This window comes from Panthera uncia, chromosome D2 (genome assembly GCF_023721935.1).
Source record: "Panthera uncia isolate 11264 chromosome D2, Puncia_PCG_1.0, whole genome shotgun sequence".
NCBI lineage: Eukaryota > Metazoa > Chordata > Mammalia > Carnivora > Felidae > Panthera > Panthera uncia.
In genome coordinates this window covers 57,472,644-57,487,490 of record NC_064818.1, presented here as the reverse complement: position 1 = coordinate 57,487,490, position 14,847 = coordinate 57,472,644, and the positions used below count along the sequence as shown (strand labels likewise).

At 55.2% G+C, this 14,847-nt stretch overlaps 1 protein-coding gene across 2 annotated transcripts; it reads right to left on the bottom strand.

Moving 5' to 3' along the window:
- Positions 1 to 552: 552 nt before the first annotated feature.
- SEMA4G (semaphorin 4G) lies at positions 553 to 14,772 on the bottom strand. Of its 2 annotated transcripts, XR_007460955.1 has the most exons (16): positions 14,632 to 14,772; positions 11,233 to 11,712; positions 10,976 to 11,124; positions 10,631 to 10,693; positions 7,277 to 7,375; positions 7,061 to 7,154; positions 6,796 to 6,909; positions 6,441 to 6,610; positions 6,196 to 6,365; positions 5,755 to 5,899; positions 5,394 to 5,616; positions 4,858 to 4,973; positions 4,572 to 4,735; positions 4,343 to 4,404; positions 1,844 to 2,906; positions 553 to 1,709 (listed from the first exon to the last, which is right to left on the bottom strand). XR_007460955.1 is itself a non-coding variant. In XM_049646474.1 (15 exons), the coding sequence occupies exons 2-15, from the start codon at positions 11,354 to 11,356 to the stop codon at positions 2,077 to 2,079; spliced, it is 2,523 nt and encodes an 840-aa protein (XP_049502431.1). In that variant the 5' UTR covers positions 11,357 to 11,712; positions 14,632 to 14,772; the 3' UTR covers positions 553 to 2,076. The 2 variants fall into 2 exon arrangements, 1 of the variants encoding a protein (XP_049502431.1); XM_049646474.1 differs by having other exon boundaries at positions 553 to 2,906.
- Positions 14,773 to 14,847: the final 75 nt, after the last annotated feature.

Here is a 14,847-nt window from a genome sequence, read left to right as displayed (position 1 = left end):
ATTTTAAGTCTAACCCCATTTTTCATTATCCTAAAACCAGAAGGGGAACATACAACCCTTCAGGATGGTTAGTGTTAGAGGCCATGTGATTATCCAGTCCTAACCCTTGGAGACTGATTCTTAGGCCAGGTCCCTGGTAACAAGCTTGCCCTGGTCCTAACTACTAACTACTCCCCAAGAAGACAGGCCCCTCTGCAGAAATGAATTCATGTTGTCCCTTGTTGGGGGGAGGGACGGGACTGAAAAGCTTCTTGGGGATGAGCAAGAGAGCTGATAAACAGAGAGCATCTTCTAGGCTTAGCCAAAACAAGGGGGAGGAATAGTGAGGAAAAGAGCTAGGAGGTAAAAACCTAGACACCCTTGTATGAATTCTTGGAGTGTTGTAATTTTGTTTGTCATGCCCATACCACCATGATCAGTGAGTAGTGAGAACGTTATAAAGGCCTTTATATCCACCCAGGGCAGTCAGATGGAACCTGAGGATCCCAGTTTCCTCTGCAAATGGTTTTATGGGGAGCAGAGCCAACCCTGCAGCACCATTTCCATAGAATCAGAAGCCTGCCCCCTGGTGACCAGGGGAAGGCCAGTCTAGACCAAGCAGACCACACATGGCTGTGGGGAAAGAGGGTATTTATTAACCAACAGGAGGGGGAGGAGCTGAGCCCAGGCTCCCCACTCTGTCACATGCCTGTTCTGCCCACCTTGGTGGTGAGTGGGGGCATTCCTAAAGAAGTGTAGCCGTTCTCACAATAAATACATTCATTGTGGGGTGGAGGTGGGAGAAGTTGGGTGAAGGGCAGTAAAAACCCGTGGGATTCCACGTTCTCAGCTACAAAAATAACAGTCATCCTCACCCAAAGGGAATGGGGGAGCTCAGTCAGGATTTGATTGTCCCATATGGGCCTGGAGACTTCAGAGGCCCCTGGACCCTGAAAGTGCCCCGGTGAGGTAGGACAGGGATGGGAGCCAAGCATCCAAACTCCCAGCCTCTGCCCTTTGCATAGTTCCAAGAACGGGCTTCATGTGCCAGGTGAGACATCAGATCTCCTCCCCCTGCTCTGGTCTGGGGGTAGCAAATGCTTGGTCCCCAAAAGGGAGGCTGGCTCATTGCAGTGTTGGTCACCCGTCCTAGGGAAATGTCTGAGAGGACAGCTGAATGGGAGAGGGCTCTCCCTCTGAAATGTCCATGGACCAAACCCAACAGATACAGGTCCGAGGCAGCAAAGGGAGGCTCAGAAATGCAAGTGGAAATGTAAGCATGTGTGTGTGAAGGGACATGCCTGGGGCTCTGTCTGTCACTCTTGAGAGTGACCAAGGGGGTGAGGAGGTTGACCAAAGAGGGCTGCACGTTAAGGAAGAAGAGGGGAATGACACAGTCCTACCTCCCCAGACTGGCCTGTTCCCGAGCTTTTGCCAAAGAGGTCACCACATGGGTCTGGGACTAGGGGAGAAACCTAGATAGGATGGGATATGGCCATTGGAAGGGTACCCAAAGTCCAGGAGAGATGAAACACAATGTTCCAGGAGATGGGGGTGGGGGCCCTGCAGCCCAGCTGATAGACATTCATCCGTGTGCACACGTGAATGCATGCAGGGCTCAGGTGGCTCTGGTGGCTGGCAGAGGTCTTGTCTGGTTTCGGGACCATCCAGCACATAGGGCCACGCAGAGGGTGGTGACCTTGAGGTCATCTGGACCTGCAGAGCCCTGCCTGGGAGAAAGAGGAAGGATTTGAACAGACAAATGGGGCAGGAAGTTGGCATCCTCTCCTCCCAAGTGCTTGGGGTAAGGGAATAGGAACTGGGGCTGGGTCTACAGAATTCCACGTCCTGGGGGAGTACCCACCTCTGAGGAGCACCGGTGGGCCTGGGCTGCTCACAGATGGGTCTGTGGAGACTGAGGAGGGGACTTTGGCTGGGCCTGACTCTGCCAGCCCTACAGGGACATCACAAAGTTGGGAGAAGGGCCTGGAGTTGGGGGAAGGGAGGTGAAGGTAGAGTGGCTGTGTTGGGGAAGCAGCAGCCCAGCCTGGGGCAGACAGGCTGGCTTGGAAGAGCATTTGTCCTAGGAGGCTGGGCTCAGACAGAGCTCTCGTCCAGGTGCTCTACAAGCTGTGTGTGTTTCCTCTTCTCCAGGATGCGGCTGAGCTCCTCAGCAAACGAGCAGGGCCCTGCTGGCACTCCGTTGTTGCTCTGCCTCAGGAGCACGTAGCTGTTGCCGTTCATCCTGCGCAGCCGGCTGGGTAGTGCCACCAGCCCGTTGGTCAGCTCGGCCGGTGGCGGTGGGGGCGGCGGAGGTGGTGGGGCTGGGGCTCCCTCCCCAGGGATGATCTGGAGGCAGCCACCTTCCAGGCCCCCAGCCCCCTCCCCATCATCACCCTCGTCTTCCTCTCCAGGACATTGGCCTGAAACTGTCTGCAGCTGCACAGCAGAGCCCCCTGCCCGGCCAGCCCGACCCAGAGAGTATTTCCTTCGACGCCCTCGTCTGCCTCCCTGAAGACAGGCCACATAGAGGAGGGAGGAAGCCAGGATGAGGCAGAGGCCGCCAAGCGCAGCGATGGCTAGCACATACAGTAGCCTCACGTCAGGTGTCAGCTGTGCCCCGGGCATGGCAGGGGCTTGTGGAGCTGGGGCAGGAGTGGCTGGCCGGACTGTGAGGCTGTAGGAGGCCAGCAGGGTGCGGAGGCCATTCTCCTCAGCATAGCAGCCATAGTTGCCACTGTGCTCAGGCTGTATGTTTGTCACCAGCAGCCCATCCACGCCCACGCGGTAGCCATGCTGTCCGTCATTCAGGCCCATGCTCCCATTGAGCAGCCACAAGGCCCGGGCCAGGTTGGATGGCTGGTCACAGGGCAGGAGAACATCGTCACCTCGGAGGACAGAGCGGGTTCTCAGTGGTGGTGGTGGCCCTGGAGGTGGGGAGGGGGGGCGGTGAGAGGAGTGGTCAGTGTTGTCTATCTGAGGGAGGGCGTTGGAGATGGCAGGCCAGGTGGTTCACTGTTACGTCCCTGGCACCAAGCGCAAATCTGGAATCATGGTGACAACTGAATGAGGTCTCCTGCGTTTGTGTTCCCATTTAAGGTTTGCATTGTCCCGTCTCAGTGGTTTCAGTGCCTGCTATCTGCCAATGATTTGTAAGCTCAATCTCTAGCACAGAGTTCTCCCCTGATCGACAGACTTGAACATCTTCCACACACAGGGCATCTCCACGGGAGGTCTCTTGAACATGGCACAGGAACTAAGGCCAAAGCCTCCGTCCCAAACTACACCATGTCTTTTCCTTGAATTGTCACAATGAATGGCACCAGTAGCTACTCAGCTGCTTAAGTCAGAAACCGGGGAGTCCCCTTGCCTCTCTCTCTCCTTCACCTTCGTGTCTAATTCTCACCAGGATTCTGCTTCCAGAATCCATCTCAGCCCTGTTCACTTCTCTCCTTCCCCAGCTGCTGGCCCACTCTGGCCCCCATGTAATTTATTCTCCATGCAGGAGTGGGGTAACCTTTTAAAAACACCACACTGATTGTGCCACTTCCCTGCCTCAACATGGTCCCTGCCCACTTCTGCAGCCTCTTGGCAAACACCCCAAGCTCATCGGCCTGCTGTCCCCTCTGCTTGGATGTCACCCCCCTCTCCGTGCCCTCTGCTGGTTGGCCAGGGGGAAAGAGCACAGAAGTAATGAAAAGCACAAACTCCAGTCAGACTGTTCGGGGTCAGGTTTGAATTCTGACCCCACTACTTAATAGCTTATTAACTTTGGGCAGTTTACTTACTCTCCCTGTACCTCAGAGAGATTGCCCCTCATAGGGATGGGGATCGTGGCACCTCTCTCCTAGCAATGCTGTGAGCATAAGAGAAATCGTGTGTGTACGTGTTCGGTCAGCGCCTGGCACAGAGTAAGTACTCAGTACATGTTAGTATGACTATTAACTTCTGCTCCTCCTTTAGGTATCAGCTCAGTCATCTGATCTTCCTCAGGGGAGTATTCATTGTCCTTCAAATCCTTGTTATAGTTGTAAGTATTCCTTTTGTAGCAAAAACCAATGGAAAGAATTACTTGGGTGATCATTTAATTGCCCCCCCTCCCGCCCCTGCCAGCACACACTTGGCTATAAGCTCAGGTGTGACAAAAAGAACTTTTATGTCATGAGCCTTTCTCCTCATTTATAATCCTTTAGGGCAACAGATGTCTGTGGAGCACTTACTCTGTGCCACACTGTGCTGGAACATCCTCGCTGAAAGCACACAGACACAACCATTCAGATACGTACACGCACAGGCAAATGACAGTAAATGTAGAGGACAGGCTGTGCAGCCGGGCCTACACACGTCCATGCCTGTCACTTACCTGTGTCCTTGTTGCCTTCACAGCCTCGGTTTCCTCTCTCTATGTCCTGTATCAGTGCTGTCCTAAACTCACGAACAGGGGAACTGAGCTTTAGTCTCCCCAGTGGAAGTCAATGATGCTGTTGCCAACAACCGCCCCCCACTCCCCCTCCAGCTAGCAGGCCCGCCTCCTCCCCTCAGGCCCTGATCCCCTGTTCACACGGGACCCTCACACCCCTACCACCTCTTACCTGCTACCCTGGGACCTGTTGGTTATGATGCAGGCATGGGTGCTGGGGTCCCAGCCACAGTAGGGGTCCCGGGCCAGGATGCAGTCATAGCAGGAGCGGTAGCGGGAGCAGCTAGACAGTGGTAGCTGGATGACACCACTAGGGGCCCCCACGTAAAGGCTGTGCTGGGAGCCGGAGAGGAAAGCTGGTTGGCAACACCCCCAACTCCCACCTACAGACACACACGGCCACTGCCCAGCCACCCACTCCCTCCCCCTATTCTGGCAAGTAGTGGGTCAGAGGCTACCTGCATTGGAGAGATGACCAGATTTTCCACAGACTGGGGCTCCTTGAACACTTGTGTCTCTTCGATAATGTGCATCCCAGAACCCAGCACCACGGCCTTGTGGATCCAGCCATCAGCTGGTATGGAAAGGGCAGAGGGTCAGAACCCAGAAATGGAATTTGTTTTCAGCCCCCTGCAATAGCCTAATGGGAGTAGCTTGGGAGCCAGGACGTCAGGGACAAGGATTCAGCCGGTAACAGTTACTCAGGACTGGGAACAGTTCCCTGGCTGGGAACTCTGGGCTTGCCATGGCAGGAATTGTTGGGTCCAGAAACATTAGTGATCAGGGTCAAATATCACTGTGGTTGGTGACAGGAATCCGCAGGTACCAAGAGCCAGTGGTCATTGGGGGTCAGTAGTGAGTGTTCATTGAAGAATCAACATCATTGGTCACCAGGGTTTTGTGATCAAAAGTCATTCAGGGGATGAGCGGTCAACGAGGATCAAGGACCCAGGTCAGCAGTTACCAAAGGGCCCAGGCCAGGGGTCAAAAGTACCTGTGCCCAGAAAGAGCAGGTCATAGGTGGGTCCGGCAGGCGTGGTGACAGGCGTCCCTGTGAGGTGTGTATAGCGCACACTGCGCTTGAGCAGCAGGGGCCGTCCTCGTGTGGGTACCACGGGCCGAGCCATCAGTGGGTGCAACTTCACAAAGTCCAAGACGAGGGATGGCAAATCCTGGGATGAGTTGTAGCCGCGAGTGCGCAATGAATCTGTGATGCACTGGGGTGGGGGGCAGAGGCAGTGAACCTCAGGAATCTACTGCTTGCGTGCCCCCCCCCCCCCCCCCCAAGGCTAGGCCCTCCTGCCCCTCCCGGGGGTTCTGTCTACTCAGCACTGACCCCAGGCCTGGGCACTCACTGAGCCGGGCCGGGGCTCCGGCACCCCACCCTCATAGCGGCCCCAGCGCCGGGCACCATCCTGGTATTCCATGTAGGGACCTGCGAAGACAGCCTGCACCTCGGCCAGGTCGTAGCGGCAGATGGCTGAGGCCTCTAGGGTCTTCCTAGGAAGGGACGTAGGGGAGGGGCCTGAGCCACACTGGGTGGAACCTGCCCCCTTGCCACCTGCCCCAGCCTGGAGCTCACTGTTAACCCTGGCCAACCCCAGCTCTCGGCCTCAGGGCCTCTCCTAAGGGTCAGGAGGCCACTGTGGCCTCTGGCTCCAGGCGAGCTGGATGTGCCTGGAATTCTCTCTCTGCAGCCAGCCTCCCCACAAGGGATCCTATTTCTCCTCATTGACCTCTGCTCCAGGCCTCAGGCTGTCCCCAGTTCCTTGTGTCCCCGCTGTCCCTGCACTGACCACTGTGTGGTCAGCGTGAAGGCCGCATAGAAGTGTGTGCGTGCTGAGGTGTCAGTGTCCAGGCTGCAGACACCACGTAGCATCTCATACTGTGGAATGTGGCAGACTAGACGCGCCTTTAAGAAGGAGGTCCACTTCTTCTGCAAGATCTTCTTTCCTCCTAGGTCTCCCTGGGGAGGTAGGGCACAGGGTCAGCGTCAGAGGTTCCGCTTGTACACTCTTGGGCCAAACTTGGTGCTACTCACCTTGCACACACGGGCCACACGGGCCACACGGTGGCTGTTGCGGCTCTGAGTGAAGCTGCTGGGGCCCTCGTCAGTGGCCCGCTCCGTGAAGAAGTAGTAAACCTTGTCGTCATCGCCCACTGTACTGGCCTCGCTCTCCCGTACCAGGACGGAGAACACAAACTCAGCATCTGCAGGTTGGGCAGTTCAAGTGGCCCCTGAGACAGGATGGGGATCCCCTCCACTACCCCTCACTCAACCACACTCAGGAATAGACAGGCTCACCTGGGAATTTGGGGATGGGATGTCAACTGCCCAAGGGAGTAAAGATGAATAGTCCCCTGCCCCCCAACATCCTGTGCCTCATCCTCCTAACCATTGAGCCAGTGCATTGGAGCCTCCTCAGTCCTCAAGGAGTGCGGGTGGCGGCTTCGGCGGATGTCAGGGATGCTCCGGAATTCATACCGTGTGGCTGTGTAGAGGCCTCCATCTGGAGCACAGGCATGCCACGCATGACAGACACGTCACATACAATAAGGCACATAACACATATCAGTGGCAAGTCCTAGCAACGAGGTCCGTGTCCCCCAAAGAGCACGCTGATGGATAAGGGGCCAGGGTGGGGAGGAGCGCATGCTCACCGATGATGAGGCCTGTGAAGCCACGGGCTGGGTCATAAGGACACTTCTCCTTCCCCTCCTCAAAGCTTGTTGGCAAGGTGAAGGCCTCAGCATCCTGGAGGATTACGAGGCCAGAAGTCAGTGGTCTCGAGGACAGGCAGGGGTCATGGCCCAAGCTCAGACTGGTCCAGGGCCAGGGAGCAGCAATAAGGGCTGGGCTGGGGCAGGCCTACTCACAATGGCTGCACAGAGAGGCTGGAAGGCGTGAGTCCCGCATGCATAGAAGTGGGTGGCATTGAGTCGCTGAAGGAATCGCACATGGTTGAAGCACTCCGTCTGGGGGGGAGGTGGGGGAGGGCTGTGAGCCCCCAGCCTGCTTAGAGGCCTTTTCCGTTAATCCAGCGTTGTAGTTCGGCTCTTGCCCCCACCCACCCGACACAGTTCTGAGTTCCCAGTGGGCCTGCTCACTGCCCGGAACACAGACTACTCCCTGGAACCCACTGTCCTTGGGCTTCCCAGCGGCACTGACCCCTCTTCAGTCTTCTGTCTCACTGTCAGGATTACCTGACACATTTTGCCAGCTTCTGCATTGCCTGCAGCCCTCCGCACCCCCAGTTCGGGGGCCCCCAGGGCTCCCACCACCCTGAGATACTTCTCTCACATCTCCTTCTCAGCAGTGTCCCCTAGTCCTGGAGCTCCCACACCCCCTGTGGGGTGACACTACCAAATGTATCCCCAGGCTCTGCCCTCTCTCCACCCAATAGCTAGCTCATTCCCTCCTCCCTAACCTGCATCTTCCCTCCTAAACCTGTTTATCCAGTCTTTCCCACCTCACTTCATCCATCCATCCTATTAGTCGATTCCAGGAGTCATCCTTGCTGCTTCCCACTCCCTCACCCCCATGTTCAGTCCTTCCTCGAGATTCTTTGTCATGTCTCCTGACGTGGTCCACTTCCCCCTCCACCACCCTAGTCCATGTCACCACTGTTGCCTCTTCCCTGGACAACTGTAGAGACTGCCTGACAGTTCTCCCAAGCCTCCGCCACTCTGTAAAAGCTACTTGTTTATTCAATGAGTGAGGAATGTATGTACACAGTGTAAAATTCAGAAGGTACAAAGGGATAGGTTGTAAACAGAGCGTCTCCTTTTATCCCTGTTGCCTTCAAAGGGGACTGCTCTTACCATTGTCTGGTTTCCTTCCAGAGATATTCTACCGATTAGCACCCTCTGGCAACCCACTTTCCAAGGCATATTTTAAACATGTAAACCAGATCGTGTCACTGCTGTATTTAAAAAACCTTCAGTGGCCCACCAGAGTCCTGAACATAGCCTACCACTTCCGGCCCTGCATGGTAGGGCTCTGCCCCTTCCTCCCCTCCCTCACCTGCTCCAGCCACACTGCTCTTCTCTGCCCATTAAATGCCTCAAGCTAAGCGCCCCCTCCCCGACTTGTTTGCCTTGTTCATGATTCCTCCTCCTGCTTGTTACCCAGGGTTTGAATCCATGCAGGCCTTTTTGTCTCATCCCATTGCCTCCCCGGGTCCCTTCTCTCCACTAGCCTGCTCATGCCTTCCTCCTCTGACCCCCATGATGCCCCCAACCTTCACTGCCTTTGCTGCCTCCAGACTCACTATTTTATTTTATGATTTTTTTTGAAGGATTTTTTTTTAAGTTTATTTTCATTTTGAGAGAGAAATAGAGAGAGGGTAGGGGAGAGGCAGAGAGATAATCCCAAGCAGGCTCCTTGCAGGACTCAAACTCACGAACCACGAGATCACGAACTGAGTCAGATGCTTAATCAACTGAGCCACCCAGGTGTCCCATAGACTTACTCCATTTTAATCCATCTAGTGCCTGGGCCTGGATTAGTATTACTCTAGTAGTGTTTCCCCAAGATGTTTACATTAAAAAAGGCCGGGGTCCCTGGGTGGCTCAGTCGGTTAAGTGTCCAACTTCGGCTCAGGTCACGATTTCACAGTTTGTGAGTTCGAGCCCCGCATTGGGCTCTGTGCTGACAGCTCGGAGCCTGGAGCCTGCTTTGGATTCTGTGTCTCCCTCTCTCTCTGCCCCTCCCCACTCATGCTCTGTCTCTTTCTCTCTCAAAAATAAATAAACACTAAAAAAATATATAAAAAAGGGGGGGGGTGGGTGGGATGGGGGGGGGTGGGAAGGAGAGCACCTGGGTGGCTCAGTAAGTTAAGTGTCTGACTCTTGATTTCGGCTCAGGGCATGAACTCATGGTTTGTGGGATCAAGCCCCATGAGGAGCCTGTGTGGGATTCTCTCCCTCACCCTCTGCTTGCCCCCACCCCCATTCATGCAAACACACTCCCTCTCAAAATAAACTTAAATAAATAAACAAACAAATAAGGGGGGATGAGGGAGGAATTCTGTGGTCAAATAAGTTGGAAACCATGGCTAAAATCTGCCTTGCCAGGGGACTTCTCAGGGCCTTAGGGATGTTGCTGTGCACTGTGGGATTAAGCATACAGCATTTCCCAAACTCATCTGACCATTAAACCCCCCCTTTTGAAAATTAATGTTTCTCAGAACATGTTTTGGGAATTGTCTTCCGGAAGCCTTGCTACCCAAAGTGTGGCTTGGGGAGCAACAGTATCAGCTTCCCCTGGAAGCTTGTTAGAATTGCAGAATCTTGGGCCCCTTCCCCAGACTGACTGAGTTAGCACCTGCATTTATAACATACCCAGGTGATTCTTGTGCACACTAAAGTCCGAGTCTCTAAAGTACCAAATGGTGAGGGTGCCCACTGTCACAGAATAAAACCCACACCTCTAGCTGGGCATTTGCAGTGCTCTGTGACTGGGTTCCACTTGCTTCACCAGCCCCACTTCCTACCCATGCTGCTCCAGCAGGACTTTTGATGAAATCTCTTAGCGGTGCCTCGTTAAACACACCTATCCCGACACCACCCCAGACCCACTGAATCAGAACCCCTGGGCCAGGGAATATAGTTTTTTTTCTTTCTTTTTGGGGATGGCTCTATGCCCAATGTGGGGTTTGAACTCATGACCCTGAGATCAAGAGTTGCATGCTCTACTGACTGAGCCAGCCAGGCACCCCTGGGAATGCGTACTTTTAAAAAGTTCTCCGGATGGATCTGTTACATAGCCAGACATGGAACCCCTGCAGACACCCTGTTCTTTAGCTTGGAAGAACTGGCAATTCGCTAACAGCCCTCCACGGAATACTGGGTATTTGAGCTAGTCCTTGACTAAACCTCATTTGTCTCATCTGTAAAATGGAGGATAATACTATTTCATAGGGTTATTTTAGAATTAGGAGAGATAATGGCTAAGTCAGCATTTACTAGAGATTACTTATTTCTATCATGATTCTTACTCAGGAGCCCAGAAGAGATTCAGATGCCACTATAGGCCAAGCTGGTAGGTGACCAGCTGTTTGGATTAGAAGCGCTGCACCTAGGGGCCCACCACTCTGGCTACACTCACGTGTTTGCTGTGGTTGCTGCAACTGACTGGCTGATCCATACCTCTCCATCTGTGTCCCCACCAACCTTGACATCCCCAGCTGAAGAGAAGGAAAGGAGCTGGGGAAAGGACAGACCACATACCTGGTTGTTTTTCCCTTTTTGATGGCATTTGCTTTGCATCTCTGGGGAGGCCTCCCAGTGGATCTGGAGACAGGGAAAGGGAATGGGCTGATGTGTTGACCCCAGGACCCTTCCCTTTCACCATTATCTGTGGGACCAGGTATAGGACTGCAGGGAACAGGGGAAACTGGGGTACAGGTAGGTTTCAGGAGGAGCATTGGATGGTAAGGGAGACGTGGGTTAGGAAGGGCCATGCTATCTGACCAGGGGGCTATGGAAGGCTGGCGAGGCTTCCAGGAAATTGAGGTCCCAGGGAGGTGGATAAAGCTGGAGATCCTCTGGGTGTTCCAGGTTCTAAGGGCTAACCTCTTTGTGAGCCCCATCTCCTATGTCACGGGCATTGAGAGAGAAGAGGGCACCTCGGGCTCCAACCAGCAGTCTTGCTGAAGACTCCTCCAGCAGCAGCGTTGAGTAGTTCTGGGCTCGGCCCTTGAAGTGCCGGGTCCTGGAGAGCTCTTGGGGAGAGTGGGAGTAGTGAGCCCAGCCCTGGGGTGTCCTCCCCACTCCCAGACCTGGCTCCTGCTGCGTTTCAAATTTGGTGGTGGGGGGGGGGGGCGTCTAACCTTCATAGGGGATGGTCATCCGTGGGATGGCATCTAGTTCTCTGGATGGTCTCCGCAGTGAGGGTCCAGGGACTGCAGATGCTGTGAGGAAGCTCAGGAAGAGGGGCCAGAGCCTTCCCCACATTTTTCTGGGGAGGCCCAGACCAGTAAGACCCCCAAGGGGAGCCAGGGCCACAGTCACAGGGTATGATGGCAAGAATAGTCACAGGGGTCAAGGTCCAGGGAGGTCACTTGGAAGGTCAGGGGTCATGGGGCCAGGGAGGGTCCTGGAATCGAGGGGACATGGAATCACAGGGTTGTGTGGCCATGGAATCCCAGGTTAGAGGTCAGAGGGAGGGATGGATCACACACTGCTTTTCTGCATCAAATACAAACTCCATGGTGGGAAGGAGTTGTGGGGTCATAAGGGGGTTGTAGGTCGCTGATGGGGTCACCCTGCCCCGACAGCAGGACTAGTTCTGGTTCTCTGAGGTCCGTTTTCTAAAGAAAAAAACAGGGTAGAAAAGCTCTTTTATCTGTGTGTGTGTGGAAGGTAGATGGCATTACCCCCAGACTTCAGGGGGCACTGGTGGGAGGGACCACAGAACTCCTACATCAGGATTGGCTCACTGTCGCTCTGTCCACTTCTCTGCTCTGATGCAAGTTGGGTAGAACTTGCCCTCCTTACAAGACCCTAGACTCCTCCCAACCAGAACCCAAAGTATCCACCCTCCTCTGACCAGCCCAGAGGCTAAGCTAGGCCTCCGACTCGGGTGGAGCTCCTTTTTCAGAGAGAATGCCTTCTCCCAACAATGGGACCAAACTTGGGGCAGCAGCTGCCCCTGCTGCCTGCGGGGGTGCCTTATGCAAGAAGGCTTGGCAGAGACATTTAATGGGCCTTTGTTGATTTTGTCCTGTTTTCCCTTTGTTTTTTCTTTTCCCTGGCCTGAGAGCTCCCTCTGGAATCTCTCTTTAATTAGACACTTCTCCTCCTCAGCATTCCTCTCTGAGGGGGTGCACATCTCTACTCTGCCCATGCGAGTCTGTACTGCACTCTCTGGCTAGGCATCCACACGTGTCCCTACCTGTAAATAGGCATTCATAGACATGGTGGGGGGCGGGTATCTGGGGCCCCCTGGCTGCACTGCACAGGTGTAATGTCTATGCAGGATGCTCTAGTGTGCAAGGCCAGTTGAGATAAAAGCAACATGGAAATGGTGAGTGATGGGAGCTCTTGGCCACCTCCCCTGGCTTACCTTGGAGACTATTCCACACCTGGACTCTCTCTCAAGTCATGTGGGGATGGGGTGGAAGTAGGTGGCAGATCTCCCCTGACCCCTGTAATAGGCCTGATCTCTGAGGTGGCTCTTGAAGGCTTCCTGGACTGGGCTGGGTGTGGAGGAAGCCTGACCCACCCAATCTCATCAGACACCCACAGACACAGCCACAAGGGCCACTGGCCTCTCCCCTCCTTTCCAGGTCAAATATTAACTATGTGGCCTTGAGGCGAGGGGAAGGACTAGGATCCGGCCAGAGGGAAAACAGGAATTTGGAGCATTTATTCAAGAGGTAAAGGTCAGCACTGTAGTGGTCAGAGCCCAGAGGGGGAGAATATAGTATGAGTGTAGAGAAGAGTGTAGACTAGAGGGCGTCAGCTCCTCATCTGGGGGCTGGGCAGCACAAGGCCCCAGGCAAACTGCCCATGCCCCACCCCTCACTGTGGAGGCACACCTGTTTACCTTTGGGGCCTATTTGCTTAGTGCAGAAGTGGGGTGGGGGGTGGAGAGGGAGCCCTACGGCTATGAGGTATCAGGCTCTAGGACTGGGCAGGAGGAACACACTCCAGGTTAGAGAAACCACTCAGAGTGTGGTTCATGGCAGAAGTCAGACATGCCCAGAAGGGGGTGATGTGCACGCAATAGGTGCACATACACACATGTTCACAGAAGGGCTGCGAACAAATGTACTCATAGGAGAGTCATGCACACATACATTCACAGGGAGGTTTGTGCACGCATATGCTCATATAAAGGGCCTGCCAGATGCGTTCATACACATTGACAAATAAGGCTCTATTCACATATTCTCATCCATTCATTCAGCAGATCGCACAGCCTCAGAAGTTAAGGAGGGTTATAAATCCACACGTGTGCATATGAAGGATTGTACACCTATTCACAGAAAGGTCATGCACATACATATGTGTAGGGACATGCACACAAACCCACCGATACAGTAGGTCAGGCATGTTCATGTTAACAGAAGGGTCAAGTACGTGTATGTTCACACAGTGCTCAGACACACAAATTACATGTGTGCAGAGGCAGCATATGTTCAAACAGGGGTCCAGTTCTCACTGCAGGGTTGGAGGCTGCCAGTGTCCACTGAGGTGCAGAGCAGCACTACCTCCCTTCCTCAAAGTCCCAATTTTAAGGCCAGATTCCAAATGTGTGTGTGTGTGTGTGTGTGTGTGTGTGTGTGTGGTGATGTAGGGAGGCATCTGACCTCAGATGTTCAAATGCGACGGGCTTCTCTGCAAAGGAAGGGGTACCTAACCCAGACGGAAGGAGGCCCCTCGCTTTAGCAAAAGAAAGATGGAATGGAACTTAGCACCGCTCCACTCCCCTGTATGCAGCCGTTCTAGATATGGGAGTTGGGCAGGGGCTCTCAGCCTCCATTTAACCTGTTGGGAGGGAGGGCGGGGCTAAACGGGGGGCGGAGCGGCTGCCCTCCCTCCCCCAGTGGCGACAAGGCTTCAAGGTCTCCAGTCTACACCCCACACTCCACCCCCAGTTCCACAGTTTGGGTTCCTCCCTAGGGCCAGCCCCCTGAACTCTGATCACCTTCCGAGCATTAGATCCTAGGGCTCAAGAAACTGAGGAACGGAGGCACCCCCTCCCCCCCAAAACAGGATCGATGTTGGATCAGCAGGCTCTCGACCTTCATCCCAGACGTCCACCTGCTTAGTGTAGGCGGCATTCCCCTCGGCCCAGTAGGATGGCCGTCTCTTCTGGCCTGAGAGCCCTTCCCCCGCTACCCTCTCCTTCCATCATCCTGGACAGTATGAGGGTCTTCCCTCTCCTCAGATCTAACCTCTGTCTCTACTGCTGCAGCTCGAGGACAAGCTCTCCTTCGATCCCGCCGGACGCCAGGAGATGTGACCCAGATCCCGGGGAACACTGTTCGCCACGCGGGTCCCCGCCCCGCGCCGGTCCCCGACTCCGCGGTGGCGGGTCTGCGCCCTGCACGGCAGGAGGCCTGGCCCGCGCCCCTCCAGAGCCTTTATAGCAGCACCCGGGACTTGACGGTGAGAAAGGCCTGGCCCAGCTTGGAGGGTGGAATGGATGTGGGGAAGGCCTGGCCTGGCCTCCGCCCCCCGGCCCAGGCCCCGCCGCCGCCCGCGCTCCCTGCCTCTCTCACCTTTGCGCTTGGATCCCCGGCCATAGAGACGGCGACGCGCTGCTCCGCGGCCCCACAGCACCAGCTGCGGGAGGAAGGGGCTGCGGCCGGAGGCGGGGCGGGGGGTGGAGGCGGAGCCGGGGGTGGGGCGGGGGCTGGAAGGCGGGGCCAGGGAGGCGGGGCCGACAGGGTGGGGTGCAGGGAAGGGCGCCGCTCTCTTCTTTCGCGCCCCCCACC

Bases quoted from the DNA above. Each gene is read 5' to 3' on its own strand.
- SEMA4G (XM_049646474.1), bottom strand. From the start codon at position 11,356: ATGTGGGGAAGGCTCTGGCCCCTCTTCCTGAGCTTCCTCACAGCATCT. The intron at 4,736-4,857 runs GTAGCCTCTGAC...TCCGGCTCCCAG, and splicing joins TGGTCATCTCTCCAATGCAG to CACAGCCTTTACGTGGGGGC. The intron at 4,405-4,571 runs GTAAGAGGTGGT...TCGTGAGTTTAG, and splicing joins AACAGGTCCCAGGGTAGCAG to GACAGCACTGATACAGGACA.